This window comes from Physeter macrocephalus, chromosome 4, assembly GCF_002837175.3.
Source record: "Physeter macrocephalus isolate SW-GA chromosome 4, ASM283717v5, whole genome shotgun sequence".
NCBI classification, from domain to species: domain Eukaryota; kingdom Metazoa; phylum Chordata; class Mammalia; order Artiodactyla; family Physeteridae; genus Physeter; species Physeter macrocephalus.
The window spans coordinates 59,819,128-59,835,450 of NC_041217.1; the positions used below are offsets into that span (position 1 = coordinate 59,819,128).

Here is a 16,323-nt window from a genome sequence, read left to right on the forward strand (position 1 = left end):
ACTGACTTCAATTACTTTCTGAAAGTCATATTAATTTACTTTTTGAAACAAAGAGCAAAACAAAGATTAAACAAAAGATAAGAATTTAAATAAGGGTATTTGACTTCTTTTTTTTTAGTCAAGATGATTTCAAATTTGTTGCCCTCAGACCAGGGCCATGTACTTAACTCTTGTTTCAGATAGGTTGATGATTCTGAGACTTTCCCTATAGTAATGCTGGTGAATATAACTCAAGCCATATTTACAGATTAATTGTAACATGATTAAATTTTGCATTTCCTTAACCGTGTGTTGGTTGGTGTAGTTTGAAATAATTTGAATATAGGGTAGCCCAGTTATTTGGCTTAAACAGTCATGCATACACCCTAGGGCTTAATTGCCATGAATAAATCAATACCACCTTTAACTGTACTTGCACAGTGTAAGAAATTCAATTAGCAGGCTAAGACCCATGATTAAAACTTTAGCCATTAAAATAACTGCTGGCTATCTCCTAGAGATCAGTTTTTTTCTCAGAATTAGAATCTGTAATCCTACCCAATTTAAACTTTACAGTCATTTTTCTCAAGACAGACTATCTAGCTTGTTTTTTTTTTTATTTTGGTAACCATGAAATACAGTACACTTCTCTTTAAAAAAACTGGGAAAATCATAGGGCTTAAAAATTCGTAAAATAATTAGACCTGGGTCTTGTCCAGGAAAATCTACCATTAAAGATAAAGAAATCTTAGAACATTATGACTAGTTACAAAGAAAGATATTTACAACGGAAAACGCCTACTTATCATATTTACTCTGAGAAGCAGCAAAGTAAAATTCATGATGAAGCTACCGCTGATTTCGACATTTTTATTTACTAGGTCGTCGGTTTCCAGTTTACTGCTAGGTTTTAAAAGTTGCTCCTAAGCGAAAGGAAAGGGAGAATGCCTATCCATAGACCGGTGGGTCGGCTATTTCTTTCGATCCGGTGAGCGGCGATCGAGGCGCGTGAAATAAGGGTAGGGGCGGGAATTACCGACTTAATAAAACTCCCAGCTAGCGAGGAAGCCAGCCGGGTGTTAGGCACAAATAGAGCAGAACAGATTTGGGGCTAATTAAAACCACCACAGGACACTCCCCCTTGCGTTAGCGGGGCCGGGTCTCCAGCATTCGCAGGCCTGGGGGCGGGGACTAGTTCGGATTCAAATTTAAAGCGGGATGCCCGCGCGTGGCCCAGCAGGTGCCTCCAGCTCGGCTCCCCGCGGAAGGCGTTTCCGCCCCTACCTGCCCACAGGGCCGGAAATTACCTAGAGGGGAACGGTCCCTCCTTTGTTAGTGTTTCAATAGCGCGGAAAGCCTTAAAAAGTGCGCAGCGTAGAGGACGCGGGCTGGTTCGCCCACCGATACTCCACGCTTCTCCACCCTCTTGGCCGCTGTGTCCCCTGCGCTTCTTTTAGAATGCCACTGGGGGAACCCGGAGTAAAACTGGGAGGGGAGTGAGGCGGGAGGAGTAGTGATGACAGTAACAAGGCACAAGCGCTCCCTGTACTACCCTTCACAGATTACGCAACGGGAGGCAGCCAAGGGGAAGTAGCGCATGCGCGGACTCCCTTTCAGGCGCGCGGAGAAAGTCGCGCATGTGCAGAGCCCAGAAGGAAAAAAGAAGCGAAGGGGTGACTGGCAGGTTGAGGGCGCTTTAGCTACTGAAGAGCCACAGCGGCCAGGGGGCGCGTGCGCAGAGCGCCCGAAGGGGTGGGGCTCTTCCAAGGGGACGGCCTCGCGCGCCCCCTGGCGCGCGCCCGGTGAGAGGAGGGAGCGGGAGGGGGCGGAGAGGAGGGAGGAGGCATGGAGGGCGGGAGGGGGGAGGGGAGCCGGAGCGAGGGAGGGTTTATCGACCGGGCGATTTTGGTTAAAATATTCAAAATGGCGGACGGAGGAGCAGCGAGTCAAGATGAGAGTTCAGCCGCGGCGGCAGCAGCAGCAGGTAATCATTACAGCATTTTACATATTCATATTCATACTCAACCCCGGCTCCCGCTGCCCCCCCCCGCGACTTAGCATAATTTATTAGTACTCAGGATTATTATAATTAACGGCGGGGAGATGGGGGGCCGGGGAGCACGGAGCCCCCGCCGGGCGCCGAACGGAGGGGGAAAGAGGTTCGGAGAGGCCAGGCGGAGGGGGAAGACAAGGGGCAAAGGGGGCTGCGATCCACCGCGCTCCTCCTGCCCCAGCCCACCCCGCCGCCGGCTCGCCCGCCCGCCGGCACCGGCCCTCCTCCTCAGCCGGCCGCCGCCGCCGCCGCCTCTTCGCCGCCGAGCCCGAACCCGAGCGGGTCCGCCGCGGGGCCGGGGCAGAGGGAGAGGACAATAAAGACATTTTACATATTCATAGCTGCTGGGGCGGCGGGGCGCGGCGGGGCGCGGGCGGGCGACCCGGGCCGGGCGGGCGCGGGTTGGGGGGGGCGTGGAGGGGGAATGGAGGTGGCGGCGAGCACAATGCCGGGGAGGCGGCGGGGCCGGAGCGGACCCCGGCGGCCGGACAGCCGCACGCGTCCTCCCCCCGGGAGCGGGCCGGGGCGGGGGGGCGCTGCCCACCGCGGGGGGCGGCCCGGAGGGCGGCTGGGGGTGCGCCTGTGGAGAGCGCTCAGCCGGCGCCCGAGCCCTGCCGCCGCACCGGGGTCCGAGCGGGGCTGAGCCCGGGGGTCACGGACTCGGGCACCTCGGCCGCGCCCCACTTATCTCCAGTGTAGCGGCCTGACCCGAGCCAGGCCTGCGCTGTAGGTGGGTAGGGGTGAGCGGTCGCGGGCGCTGCGAGGTGGCCTCGGGGTGGAGGGGGTGGGGAGCCCGCGCAGGGGTCCGCTTCTCCCCCTTGGGGGCGGACTGGGTTGAAAGCGGCCCTTGGGGAAAGTTGCCCTCCGAGGGGCAGGTCCTGCCGGGCCGCCCCATGTGCTCCGGGCCAGCAGTCAGGGGTCTTAGTGGGGCCCGGGAAAGCCCCCTGTCCCCGGGCGGCCGTGGATTCCCGAGGGAGTTGGGCTGAAGGTGCCGGGCGCGGTCTGACCTCTGTCTCCCCCTGCCCGTTCCCGCCCCCCCCCCCCGCCCCAGCCTCTGCGCTTGACCCGGACCGACGGGGCCCGGGGCCCTCGAGGGCCTCTCGCTCCCAGGCCCCAGAAGCGCCCGCAGGCCTCCCAGGAACTCGGATGTAAAGCGCTGCCCTCCTGCCCCTGCCCCAGAGCCGGCTGGGCTGACAAGTTGATAATATTCTTGGTTTCCCCTCTCCGGTTGGGAGTTGGGTAGGGGCGGGGATCCCCCTCCCTGGTTCTGTACTCCTGTTTTCTTGCTGGGTGCTGCGTCCTCTCGATTCTCTGGTTAGCTGAACCTCTCTCATTTGAATAATGTCTAATTCGGGGAGGTTTATATTATTGAAATGGCCGCCTGGCTTTCCCCGCCTCTCATGTTTAGTAATTCAGACCTTTAATAACAGCCACTCACAGCCCAACGCCGTGTTTATATTTTACATTCGCCCCATGTGCTTTTGTGGTTCGATATGATTCTTTTTTTTTTTTCCTTGGCAATCCACAGGGCTCTGAGATCAAACCCAGGCTGTGCTGGGAAGAGAAGGGGGAGAGCTAGGCCTTGGCTCCTCTAGCAGTGGCCTAGGCCTCATGTTCTCTGCCGCTTGATTTATTTACTAATAACCAAAATGACTCTCCCCCCCACCAACTTCCACACACATACCCCTACTCCGCGGGCAAAACAAACCCTCTTGGGGCCTTAGCAGCGTTCAGACAGCTCCGAGCTAAGCATCAGCTCTGTTGTGTTTTGTTTTCTCTTAAAAAGACTTTCTTACAGTTTGCCGTAATATTGGGCCTAAGAAAAAAAAAAAATCCATGACTTCTCGTTTTCAGAGGCGAATGAAACCTATTTTGGTTTAATACAAATAAATCACTTTGTTTTGGGGCTAGTTCACCCCTGCCCCTTGGCTCTTACCCCCAAGTTAAACACTTTCAGGCTTTGTTAAGGTCTGCAGGATTTGTAGAAACCAGTAGTTTTTTTCTAGGAGTTGTAGAATAGGTAGGTATTTTAGAAATTCCAATTAACAGCACTTTCAGAATTCCTCAGTGCTGCCTTCCCTTTTCAGCCTCTTCATTCTAATTTAAAATGGGCTGATATTAATTTTGTGCTATCACTGTCATAGACTTGCTTATTTTAATTGTAGCACTCCTGAAAACAGAAATGGGGTTATGTTTGTTTTTTGAGTGTTTGTGTCATGGTTAAATGAGTGAAAATAGAAGAATAAACACAGGCACTGTGTCTACCCTGATCTTGGAACTTACTCCCCTCCCAGCACACCGACCCCTCTTTCTTTAAGTTGCCAGGATTGATTTTATGTTTTATGTAGACTTAGGACTTTTGGTCTGTGAAAGGCAGATAAACTTTTGCTACTTAAAGAAATAGCAATTTTGATTTGGGGGCTTTCCCTCGGTAAAGTTTTCTTTCTTTTTTATTTTGTATAGTTCTTATGTGTTTTTTAAAAACATGGTGTTGCTTCTCATTGGTGGTTTTTTAACCCCTGCTAGTAAAGTATCAGAGAAGTGTTGTTTAACACCAATGTGTTTAATCTTTGAAATTATGTTAAGGCACTTGATGGTCAGTTTCGAGATACATATTTTGTGAGACATTAGTCTTCAGTTTAATTGGCAACAAAATTCTAGATTTGATGGGCTAAAAGCAAGCCAATTTCAAATAACCACTTCTGACTGACTATTCTTTTACCTCTAGTATGCTGGCCCTGAATGCAGCAAGAAAAAAAAAATCTGTAGCTTTCATGAGAATGTTCAGGTGAATAACTGCTTCAGAGACCTGAAGCATGAGGTTGGATAGACAAAAAAACAGTAATATGATTTCATGCCGTCAATAGCATATGTTTTTGCACCCGAGTCCCAAGATGTGGTCAAACTGATGATGTCATTGAACAGAGGGCAAGGTGCAGCTAATTTGATTTATTGTCCCGAGGTGAAGTGTAGCAGTGAAACCTTCTCATAGGGAAACCATTTATCTCGGGACAATTTCCTTTATAGCTGCAATTTAACCACTACCAAGGCTGTAGATATTTTATCCAAGATGATAAAATGTACGTTGCCTTTTACAAACAAAATTTCTTTCTTACGGTTTTTGTGATACAGGAAAGGATGACTATTGTTAACTGGCCTTATATTTTGGTTGGCTTTCCATGCTATTGTAAAAATTCATTTCCTCAAATTCTCATTTGGAGACTATGGTTTTAAATAAGTATAATCATAGAAGTGATCCATGAGCATGCTTTAGATAGGTTCTCTGTAATCCCCCAAACTCCAGTAAGAAGCTGTGTTTCTTGATTTAATCAGAGCATAGCCTGGGATAAAGGAGAAATCATATTGGCCTTAGTAGCTATTTCAATGAGTAAAGTGAACTTGACGAGGATGAGGGCTATATATTCTGTTACGTTGAAATTATAGTGTTTAAAATAAGGTAGAATACTTACAGTAAAGCATGTGCTTTGCAAACAGTTTGTAAAAAAATAATTCAGAATTCTTTTTGGGTTGTCTTAATTTAGTCTGGAGAAGTTGTGCATTTTATTTTGATTGATTAGTGATTTTTCAAATTGTTCCACTGTGAGATAGTGATTCCACATATGATTTTTGACCTATCAGATTTTCCTGTCAGACATTTTCCATCATATTTTTAACTAGTTTATCTTGAAGTGATGATTAAAATGTCCTGGGAGTGTGGTAGAATTGCTGTGACTTATTCCTAACTCTAACTTGTGACCCAAGCCTGATAGAGTATTTTAGGTTACTTTTGAGCCTTCATAAGTTTATAGCCTGCCTGTCTCCTTTTGTATCTGTCAGGTGGCTTCCCACAAGTTTTCAGAAAACCCAGTGTTACTTCTTTCTTAACTTGCCCCATCTAATAATTATAATGGTACTTAATGAATTTAGGTCTTGAAAATTTATGTGACAGCTGACCAAATATTTTTAATTTCTGAAAGGACCATTCTTCTTCCAAGCCATTACTGTTCAAGTAATTTTCAACCTCAGCCCCAAACTAATTTCTAATTCCCTTCATTTTGTCATTGTCAAAAATCCCAGTAGTCAAGGAAACGACAAATAGCGACTATTATTCAGGTTTAAATGGTGTTGTATTCTGCCATATTTTAAACTCACTATTCTCTGCTTCGATAGGCAGTATAAAGAAGAAGGAATAAAATGTGTTTCATTGCTGCGTAGGTTGAAGTAATTGTTAATCTGTTATTCATCTGGTCAGTGGACTTTGGAATAAGTTTAGGACTCAGTGTTAAATTGCTCTTATAAAGCCACCAAAGGTGTTTAAAGGAGCCTTGAATATCTTAAGCAGGTGGTTCTAAAATGACAGAACTGGAAATTTGAATGTTGCCTTTCATAAGTATTTTCCATTAAAAATGAAACGTTTAAAATTTCTTGAATCTGAATTGCTTGATCTTGAGTTTAGGTGTGTGGGTTTGTGTGTTTAAGTTGTGTTTTTAAAATTGGTCTCTCACTTTCATGAATGTCTGTTCCTTTCTACTAGGAGGACTATAATATAATGTAGTAGTGATTGCCTTAATGTTATCAGTTATTTTTGTTTTGTTTTTAATGCTGAAAGCCCACAGCTTTAGTCTTCTTTCAAGCACTATTAAAATTAATTTTCTTTTAAAATACTGGTGTATGACTGTCATTAATTTGCTTTTATACAGGTGTTGTTTCAGTTACAGTTTTTGTGATTAGTAAAGACTTACTATGAAGCCTAATTTTAAGCAGGAATGTGTTTTCCTAATGGAAATGATTGTATTTAGAACTATTCAAATAATTATTGTTTGCAGAACAAGTCACAGACAAAACATGTCTCTTTTTGGCCACCCATGTTCTTGTTTTTGTTGCCTCCTTTAATGTTAAATGCCTAAGCAAACATGTTTATTACTTATTTCTCAAGGAAATCTAATATTAGGTATTAGAGTGTGGATTTGATTGTTATACATCTGCCTTATTTGAGTTTCTGTATCCCTCCTAAATGAATCCTTTCGTCCTTTTCCTCTTTATAGGGAACTCTTTGGGCCAGAATTTTGCTTAATTCTTATCCTGTTTGTGTTGCTTAAAAATATCATTTTGAGTGGAATCAAGGTTGAAAGAGGTAATAATTATGGTTCACAGATTACTTATCCATCTTCTTTTGCTGAACGTTTTTGCACATTGTTGACATTTTGTAAATAAAGATAGTTGAATAACTTAGTAGATTTATATTTCTTCTTAGGAATAAATTGGTTTTATTTTGTACTGAAATATTTCTGACTATGTTCTAAACTGGCAGTGAGCCCTTATAAACTCTTTCGGCAGTAATAGCAATGGAAATAAAAATAGCATGAGTGGAACCAGTGCTTGACTTACTGATCCATGTACAGTATATTTAGAATTTGGAATATGAGAATTGTCTTGAGTTTCAGAGCCTCTGATGTGAAGAAGCTCTTTACATATAATGCATGTTGTTTATAGAGTTCTGTGTTTTTACCGCAGGATGTTAATTTATTGAGCATTGATAAGATATTTGTACTCAGTGACTGATAAAATGCCTTTGTTTTTATTTTTTTTCCCAGTTAAGCAAATACTCGTTTTCAGTGTTGCCTAGATTTTGCCGACAGGCCTAGCAATGAGCAAAAGAAAAATCAGCAAGCCTCTAGATTGATCAGATTCTTTTTTAAAGTACTATCCAGGAAACTAGATATTCATCCAGAAGGGGACACATAATATTAATTTTTAAAATGACAGTGTGAAGCACAAAACTTAGCTCAGTGTGAATGTTGGTAGTAGATTTACTCAGCCTGTGATATTGAAAGTCCTTGCAAGTACAGTTTAATTTGTCACATGATCTATTTCATAATTCTCTGTGTAACTTTATTGGTTTTTTATGTTGGGGTCATAGCTCTAGTGTATAAAGTTAAATCATTAAGTTGGTAAAATAATAAAAATTATGGGTAGGCCTTTTTTTCTTTGGACTGGTGAGCTTTCTCATTGCAATAGAAGGTATGAACAGGAATGGCTAGGAAGTGAACATTTTGTTGTGTATGTTTAACAGCTCAATTGTTTTGGGGACTTCCCTGGCCATCCAGTGGTTGAGACTCCGAGCTTCCAAGGCAGAGAGCGAGGGTTTGATCCCTGCTTAGGGAACTAAGATCCCACATGCCAAAAAAAAAAACAAAAAACAACTCAATTGTTTTTAACACGTGGTCATCTCCTCAAGAAATGGAGTTGTACTGACTAGCTTTCTAATCTGCAGAGTGAATATATTTTTTAGAGAAAAGTGACTTAGCTATTGTCTTGTTTTAGTATACTTATTGTAATAGTCTGCTTAGTGAAAAAAATGCTTTTTTTTTTTTTTTTGCTGATTCACACTGCAGTAGGCAAGTATATTTTAATCAGTCTTTTAAAAATAATTATTTAAACATTTCTTAGCTTGCAAAAAAATATCTGCTGCTTTGTACCTGGTCCCTATGCCAGTTGTCTTTGGGGCTAACAAGGGAATATGAGACTTTGCTGTGGCATGTACTTAGCAGGGAAAAATTTTAAAGCAGTGTGTATACAGTTGGCCCTCCATATTGGTGAGTTTGGTATCCATGAATTCAACCAACTGCAGATCGAAAATATTGGAAAGAAATATTCCAGAAAGCTCCAAAAAGCAAAGCTTGAATTTGTTGTACCTGGCAACTATTTACTTAGCATTTACATTGTATTCAGTATTATAACTAATCTAGAGATGATTTAAAGTATGTAAGAGGTTGGGCATAAGTTATATGCAAATATAACACCCTCTTATATAAGGAACTTGAGCATCCCTGGGTTTTGGTATCCTTGAAGATTCTGGAACCGATCACCTGTGGTTACCAAGGGTAATTGTAATTACATATTAAAATATATAATACATAATAATGATCAGAGTAGAAAACAAAGTGTGTCCAAGTGTGTAGGAACCAAAGCATCCTAGAACTGTTGTAGCTGGAGGGTAATTTAGATACAGTCTATCCTACAACCTTTACAGATGAGGAGGCATTATTCTCAGGCGGTTTAGTGACTTGCCCACAGTCTCTTCACTATTGAGTAATGGATGAGAACACAAGACTTCAGACTTTCTAGTCTCCTCCTCCCCATGCCCCCATCTCTCCCTCTACCTCATTGCTGCTAGTCAGAGCAGACTTTTAGTAGAAGGTGAGATTTTTAAGCTGAATTTAAAAGGGTGAAAAGAATTTAGAGGAATGGGAAGACATTGCCGGGGAGGTAGTGTTCAAGATTGTGCTGTATACGTAAAAAATGAGGTATTCTATGTGCAGGGAGGCCATTGGAGGTTTTTGAAGTAAGGAATCCTATGACAAAAGCGGTCAGTGTTCTAGGATTAACATGGTGGTGTGCAAGTTGATTTGAAATAGGAAGGGAGAGATTGGATCCATGGAAACCAGTATATAAAAATTAAGGTGTATGGTTTGTTGACTAATTGCTTTAAGCTATAGAGATACAAACATAATAAGACAATTACCGGACCTGAAGAGGCTTTCACTCTAACAATGATGTAATGAAAATAGATAATCCATAGTAAGGATGTTGAGAATGTTGTCCAGTTACATCACACAGAATAAGGACCTTTGGGAGAAATTCTTGCCTAGTCTTTACAGTAAGAACTCTCTTATTTCTGACCAATGGTTTTGTTTTTAGTCTTCTGGACACTGAACTAATTGACTTTATTTCCTTTTCAAATCAAACTACAGTGTTTAGACCAAATTATTAATCTGAAAGTTTAGATAGGCAATTATGGTATCCATAATTTTTCTTAGCCTCATTCCCAGTTCCATTTTAGGTCCTTAACGTTTTGTTTTGCATTTGTTTTATTGCTTCCATCTTTAAACTCCTGTTATTTTGTGTTTTATGTGGGCTACGTTATATCCTTTCTGGAGCAAGGCAGGTATAAATACAATAAAATTACTGTAACCATGACATAATGATACTGTCTGTATTTTTATAGTACCTTGAAATTTATAGCAGTACTCTCATTTTCATTACTCATTTGCTCCTTTCAGGAAATATTATTATGCCCATTTTATTTTTGAGTGAAATGAAGCCCAGATTAAGTGACTTTCCCAAGGTCGTGTGCTTAATGAGCGCAGAACGTGTTTGGGGAATAGCAAGACTTCCAGGTTAGCTATTACTGAGGCTGCATATTGGAGAGTGGTGGAAGGCAGGTTGGGACTCTGTTCTGGAGAGCTCTGAATGCTGTGGGTTGTTGGTGCAGGAGTTTGGATTTCATTTGCTTGGCAGTGAGGAATCATTGAAGTTTTTTGTTCTGGACCGAGGAGCCATAATCAAAGTCCTTAAAGTGTTTAGCAGCTAATTAGAGTCAAAGAGGATAGCAGGGTTTTGAGCTTAGATTATCAAAAGCAGTGCCATGAACAGAAGTAGGGAGTTGGAGGAGGGAGCCATTTGGGGGAATGGGGAGTGAATTCAATTTTAGACCCGTTGTTTGAGACATGATTGGTGGCTCTTATGAGGCTGCAGGTTTATTGTGAAAATCAAGAAAGTTTTTCTGAATTAAATGTGTGATAAACATACAAATAATAGGATTGAGATTTATGCTCATGCCACTTTGTGTGTGGACTGAGCATTGAGTCTGAACATTGTAAATTCTAGGCGTCTCATTTTGGCTTTGACACTGGCTTCTATAGTTGTTTCAACAATAAGATGGTGATAATACCATTGTTACAGGGATGCTGTGGGGAATAACAAATTGATAGCAGAAGCATTTTTAAAGTACTGTAATAGTTTTTCTTACACGAGCACAAGAGTAAAATCAGCAATTTTATTACTTGTGCTGCTGTAGAGAGGGAGAAGCTTTAGCTTTTAGATTGATTCTGTGGGACACCATACTGCAGGTTGTACATTTCCATGTGCAACCAGCACCTGGGGAGAGGGAGGTACACTCCAATACTCTTGAAAACTACACAATGGAGGTATTGCATTGTGGCAAACATAAACTTGTCCTTGATTTCAGGGCATTCTGTTATCTCACCCCGATCCCTGCCTGTGCATTCTTATCTTTTACTACTTCCTTAAATAGCATGACTCAACAGTTCCACCAGGAAGTCCCCTTATAGGCCCACCACAAACAGTTTCTTTTATCAGGTTTTAAGTTTTTAAAGAATCTCCGTAAAACTTTGTGTTGAAGAGCTGTTCTGGGAGGGTGGCTATATTTAATCTGAAGCGTGGGCTCTCCTCTCCTCTCCCCCGTCACAGTTCTATCACATGACCTGAAAGTAAGCCCACCGTTTTGGTCAGTCTGGTGTTTGGGATGCTCTGTGAGAACCTTTGCTTGCACGCTCACACTGTCCCCTCCCTTGGAATGTCGTGGTATGTGGTGTGGTGTAGTGAAAATGGCACTGGGAGAGTTGGGAGACCTGGGTTCCCCCAGGGGACTGGGACAAATTACTTCACCACTGATTTTCTTCTTCTTCTCTTACATTTGTAAATACAAGAGTTTTCAAACAAAAGGCCATTGTAGTTCTTTTCAAAATGAATTTTAGGCAGAAGCTTAATGTTAGAAGGTAAGAGTGGAGCTGTTCTGATTGAGATGGGCACAGGGGCAGTGAAAGCATCCTCCCTCTACTCTCCACAGTGGCCATTAAGACCCTTCCACAGGATCCTTAGGACTCCTGCTGGGTGCACTGTTTGAAAACAGTTATCCTTATTTACCATACGGGACCTATCTGTCCTTTAGTCTATCTCCACAAATAGCTGATCTCTCAAGCCTGTGCTTCTGTCCTACTTTGTCTGAATTTAGCACTTAATTTGTGTTCATTTAGCTAATTCAGCACTTCATTATACACAGTCTTATTTTTTTCTCCAATTGAGTTATGTAAGTAAATCTTGTCTCCTCCTAAGAGCCTTGAGAGCAGGAACACACTGCTAGGGACAGAGTAGACATTTAGCAAATGATGCTTGATTGATTAAATTAGGGGTTCTCAATCTTTGCTGGGATAAGACTTGCCCATGGAACTTTTTCAGCATGCAGAGGCCCAGACCTTACCACCTGAGTTTCTAATAAAAGTAGAGGTCTGGCCATCCATCGTTTTAAAAAGTTTGTAAAACATGATTCAGTAGCATTGAATGATTGCTTGTTGCATTTCAAGATTATTGCTTACAGTATCTTCACCTGGGTTCTCAATGCACGGTAAAGGCTCCATAGTGGAAAGACAAACAGAGAACTAGGAAGCTTGGATCCTAATTCTGTTTGTAGCATTATCTAGCTTTATGATGTTGAACAAATCACTTAACTTTTCTGGCCCATAGGATTCTAAATTGACAAATTATGTTTTATTTTCATACTTTGTTTTTCTTTTTAAGCTGTGGCGTTCTTCAAAACATGTTTTTGGGTGAAAACCAGTAAACACAACAGATACTTTGAGTAGCTGGGCTTCCATCTGAATACCATTTTAATAGACATATTAAGAATACAGAACATGATAGGCTTGATCCTAACTCAGCAGCAGAGCTAAAACATATGGGGAGTCTGAAATGGTAGTATTTAGATTTTAAACTTGAAACATCTTACTAGAATGTGAATGAACAAGGACAGTAAGCTAATCAGGAACTGTAACATGTGAGCATGAACTGGATTATAATTAACCAACCTGACTGGTCCTTCTGCATTCATTTAATTCAATAAATACAGAGCTTTCTTCTATTCCTTGCCATGCACCCAGCACTGGAGAAAGAGTAGTGAATAAGACAGATACTGTCTCTGTCCTCTCAAAGCTTACAGCATGTTGGGCAAGTCATACATTAAATAACACTGTTCACAGTTAATTGAGTAAAATATGGGAGATTCAGAATACTCTGAATAAGATAGGGACATAAGCGTAAGATAGGGACACCTAATCTGGACAAAAGGATTTAGGAAGGGCTTCTAAGGAAGCAGTGTTTACACTGAGATATGAAGGGTGACTGAAAGTTAACAGTTCAAGTCTGGGAGTAGGAAGTGGGGTTGAAAATGTTGCAAAGGGAGCAACATATACATAATTCTTGAAACTGTGAAAATGCAGCACTTTCAAGGAACGGAAGTTTGGCCTGGCTGGTCCAGGAAGAGTAAGATTTAGCTGAAGAGCTGAAGATGATTTCCAAATTATGAGGCTATTTTCATGATCTTTGTCCTTTTTTAGTGGCCAAATACATAGGTAAAATTTGTGGAAGAGATTCCATAACTTCTAACAGATGTATTAATTTCTAGTGATAACAGTAATAAATAATGTTTACCAAGTCTTTGTGCCAGTTACTAAGCTTTACATGCATTTTCATATTAATCTTCACAATGACCCCATGAAATGTGTACAGGTGTCATCCTCTTCATCTTTCAGGTGAGAAAACTACAGTGTAAAGAGGCTAAGTGGTACACCTAGGTCTCTGACCTATTTGGTATAGCTGTATGCAATTAAGAGCATTACTGTGCTCTTAACCATTAACTTCTGCTTCCAGTCAAGTTGAATGATGAGCTATTTAGCAGCTATTTCTGAGTTTATCCTTAGTGCTCTTAATGCAGTTCCCAGTTCCAGATTGTGTGGTCTAGAATTAGTGGTGCACTCATCTCTATCTTGCAGTTTGGGGAGACAGACAATTGATTAGCAGATCTAATGTTAACCTAGCTTTCATGCATATCCAGTTGTTGATTATAAAAATATTTTGAAGCTGTTTGTATATAGATTGCTGATTCTGGTAATCCATAAATCCTGAACATTTTGGAATTATATTTTAAACTGAAGCTACTTGTTGATGTTAACATCCAGATAATTTTCATTTGGGGCATCATTTATTTTTTTTGTTGTTGGCTAGATAGGAAATTAGGACGTGTGTAAAATATTTTAATGTTTCTCAAATGAGTTGTGACTTAAAATTGATATGCTGGCAAGTACTGGGGATTTGTTTACTACTCCCCTTCCCCCCACCAAGCTGTAATTAAGCCAGCTTTCAGTTGAAGAAACATGACAGTTGATTATTGTTTCTGATAAGTTAGTCATTTAATGGTATTGGTATTCCCTATCATATATACCCTGTTTAATCCTTCCCCGTATCACCCTGTTTATTGTTACAGTGTTTGTGTCTGAAACATTTTTCTTTACACTATGCAGAGGTACTCCCCTCTGAGTGCTTCTTCATGCAGTCAGCCAAGAAGACTGTTTTGGCAGACTGTAATATATATTAACTCATATGCCAATGACTGTTAGTTAGGAAGGAATTGGTGAAAATCCTCTGACGTTATGAGAGACATTGTAAACATCACAAAAGCCTGTGAAGACAAATTAACAATTTTATGAGTATTCCTGGAAGAAATCATGGTGTGATTTCAGAGGATTAGACTGTAGTGTCAGAGCCATTGCCAGTTCCATGATGCTGGAATCACATCTTAATAGTTCTGTCCTGCTATAAGACCCCGTATGGTGCTGGTTCAGTGATTGAACCCCTTTCCTGGAATGCTCCTGTTGGTGTGCAGACCCGTGTATCCTAATTAGATGCACAGTGCATCCACATCCATGCTCATACCCCAGGTGTGCCTGCCCCTCTCATGTATGTGTACATAATTTAAAAAGGAGGGACTTCCCTGGTGGTGCAGTGGTTTAGAATCCCCCTGCCAATGCAGGGGACAGGGGTTCGAGCCCTGGCCCAGGAAGATCCCACCTGCCGTGGGGCAGCTAAGCCCGTGCACCAGAACTCTGTGCTCTAGAGCCCACGAACCACAACTACTGAGCCCATGCACCGCAACTACTGAAGCCCGTACGCCTAGAGCCCATGCTCTGCAACAAGAGAAGCCACTGCAATGAGAAGAAGCCTGCACACCGCAATGAAGAGTAGCCCCCCGCTCACTGCAACTAGAGAAAGCCCGTGTGCAGCAGCGAAGACCCAACACAGCCATAAATAAATAAATAGATTTTTTTTAAAAAAAGGAGTCAGTGTACATCCTACTTTTTTTTTTTTTTTTAAAACATGGTTCCCTATTCTTTAAGATTTACCCAGGTAAATAAACCTTTTTATTTGCTAGGTACAACCTCTGGGTAATTTCAAGGCTAACCTTTTTTTTTTTTTTTTTTTTTTTTTTTTAAGATCTTTGAACTTTATTTAGTTGAGTGACTTCTAGTGGCATAAATAACAAACGATAACATGATCGTTGAATTATTACTCACAGTGGCTGTAGCTGATCAAGGTTGAGTCGTCTTAGGTTAGTCAAAGAGGCCCAGTGAAGTCAGTGGAGGGGCAGTTTTCACCTTGTCTTATAAAACTGGAAAATATTGACACGTCTGCAGGTTTCAGTTCTTCAAAAACTAACCTAATCTGCCTTTTTACCTAATAATTTTTCACAAATATCCTTCCACATCTTACCTTATCCTTTTTAATGGTTACACATTTTTTTATTGTATTGATGGACCAACCTATTTACTTGTTCTTTTTTGGTGTATGTTAGATTTTTTTCCATAGTTGTAGATACAATGGTTTCTTTTTTTTTTAAAAGATAAATCCTTAGGAATAGAATTGTAACATAAAAAAATTACACACTTAAAAATTTTGTACATGTTGTCAGATTGCCCTTGAGAGAGGTACCATTCTATATTTTTATCTATACTACATATTTTATGTACAATATTTAATAGTATCAGTTTCCCTGCAGTGTCTCATTTAATTTTTGATATGTTGATAGATGAAACATTGTTTTAATTTTCATATTTTTGCTATAAATCGAACATCTTATTACATTTTTCTTTTTCTGTATATTTTTGAAATGTAATGTAAAACTGATTTACTTATTTTTTATATTATAGGAAATTTTATTATGCATTATCGCTTTTTTTTAAACACCTTTATTTTGGAGTATAATTGCTTTACAGTGGTGTGTTAGTTTCTGCTTTATAACAAAGTGAATCAGCTATACGTATACATATATCCCCATATCTCCTCCCTCTTGCATCTCCCTCCCTCCCACCCTCCCATCCCACCCCTCGAGGTGGTCACAAAGCACCGAGCTGATTTCCCTGTGCTATGCGTCTGCTTTCCACTAGCTATCTGTTTTACATTTGGTAGTGTATATATGTCCATTCCACTCTCTCACTTCGTCCCAGCTTACCTTTCCCCCTCCCCGTGTCCTCAAGTCCATTCTCTACATCTGCATCTTTATTCCTGTCCTGCCCCTAGGTTCTCCATAACCTTTGTTTTTTTTTTTTTAAGATTCCATATATATGTATTAGCATATGGTATTTGTTTTTCTCTTTCTG

At 41.4% G+C, this 16,323-nt stretch overlaps 1 protein-coding gene across 2 annotated transcripts in view; it reads left to right on the forward strand.

The window, feature by feature from the left end:
* Positions 1 to 1,900: 1,900 nt before the first annotated feature.
* The window catches only part of POU2F1 (POU class 2 homeobox 1), a 188,625-nt gene continuing 174,202 nt past the window's right edge, over positions 1,901 to 16,323 (forward strand). The window contains exon 1 of one of the 2 annotated variants that reach the window (XM_024116677.1): positions 1,901 to 1,963. In XM_024116677.1, coding sequence (XP_023972445.1) covers positions 1,903 to 1,963 — 61 coding nt within the window. In that variant the 5' untranslated portion in view covers positions 1,901 to 1,902. The remainder of the gene's footprint in view (positions 1,964 to 16,323) is intronic. The other variant, XM_028488674.2, reaches the window with a different exon arrangement.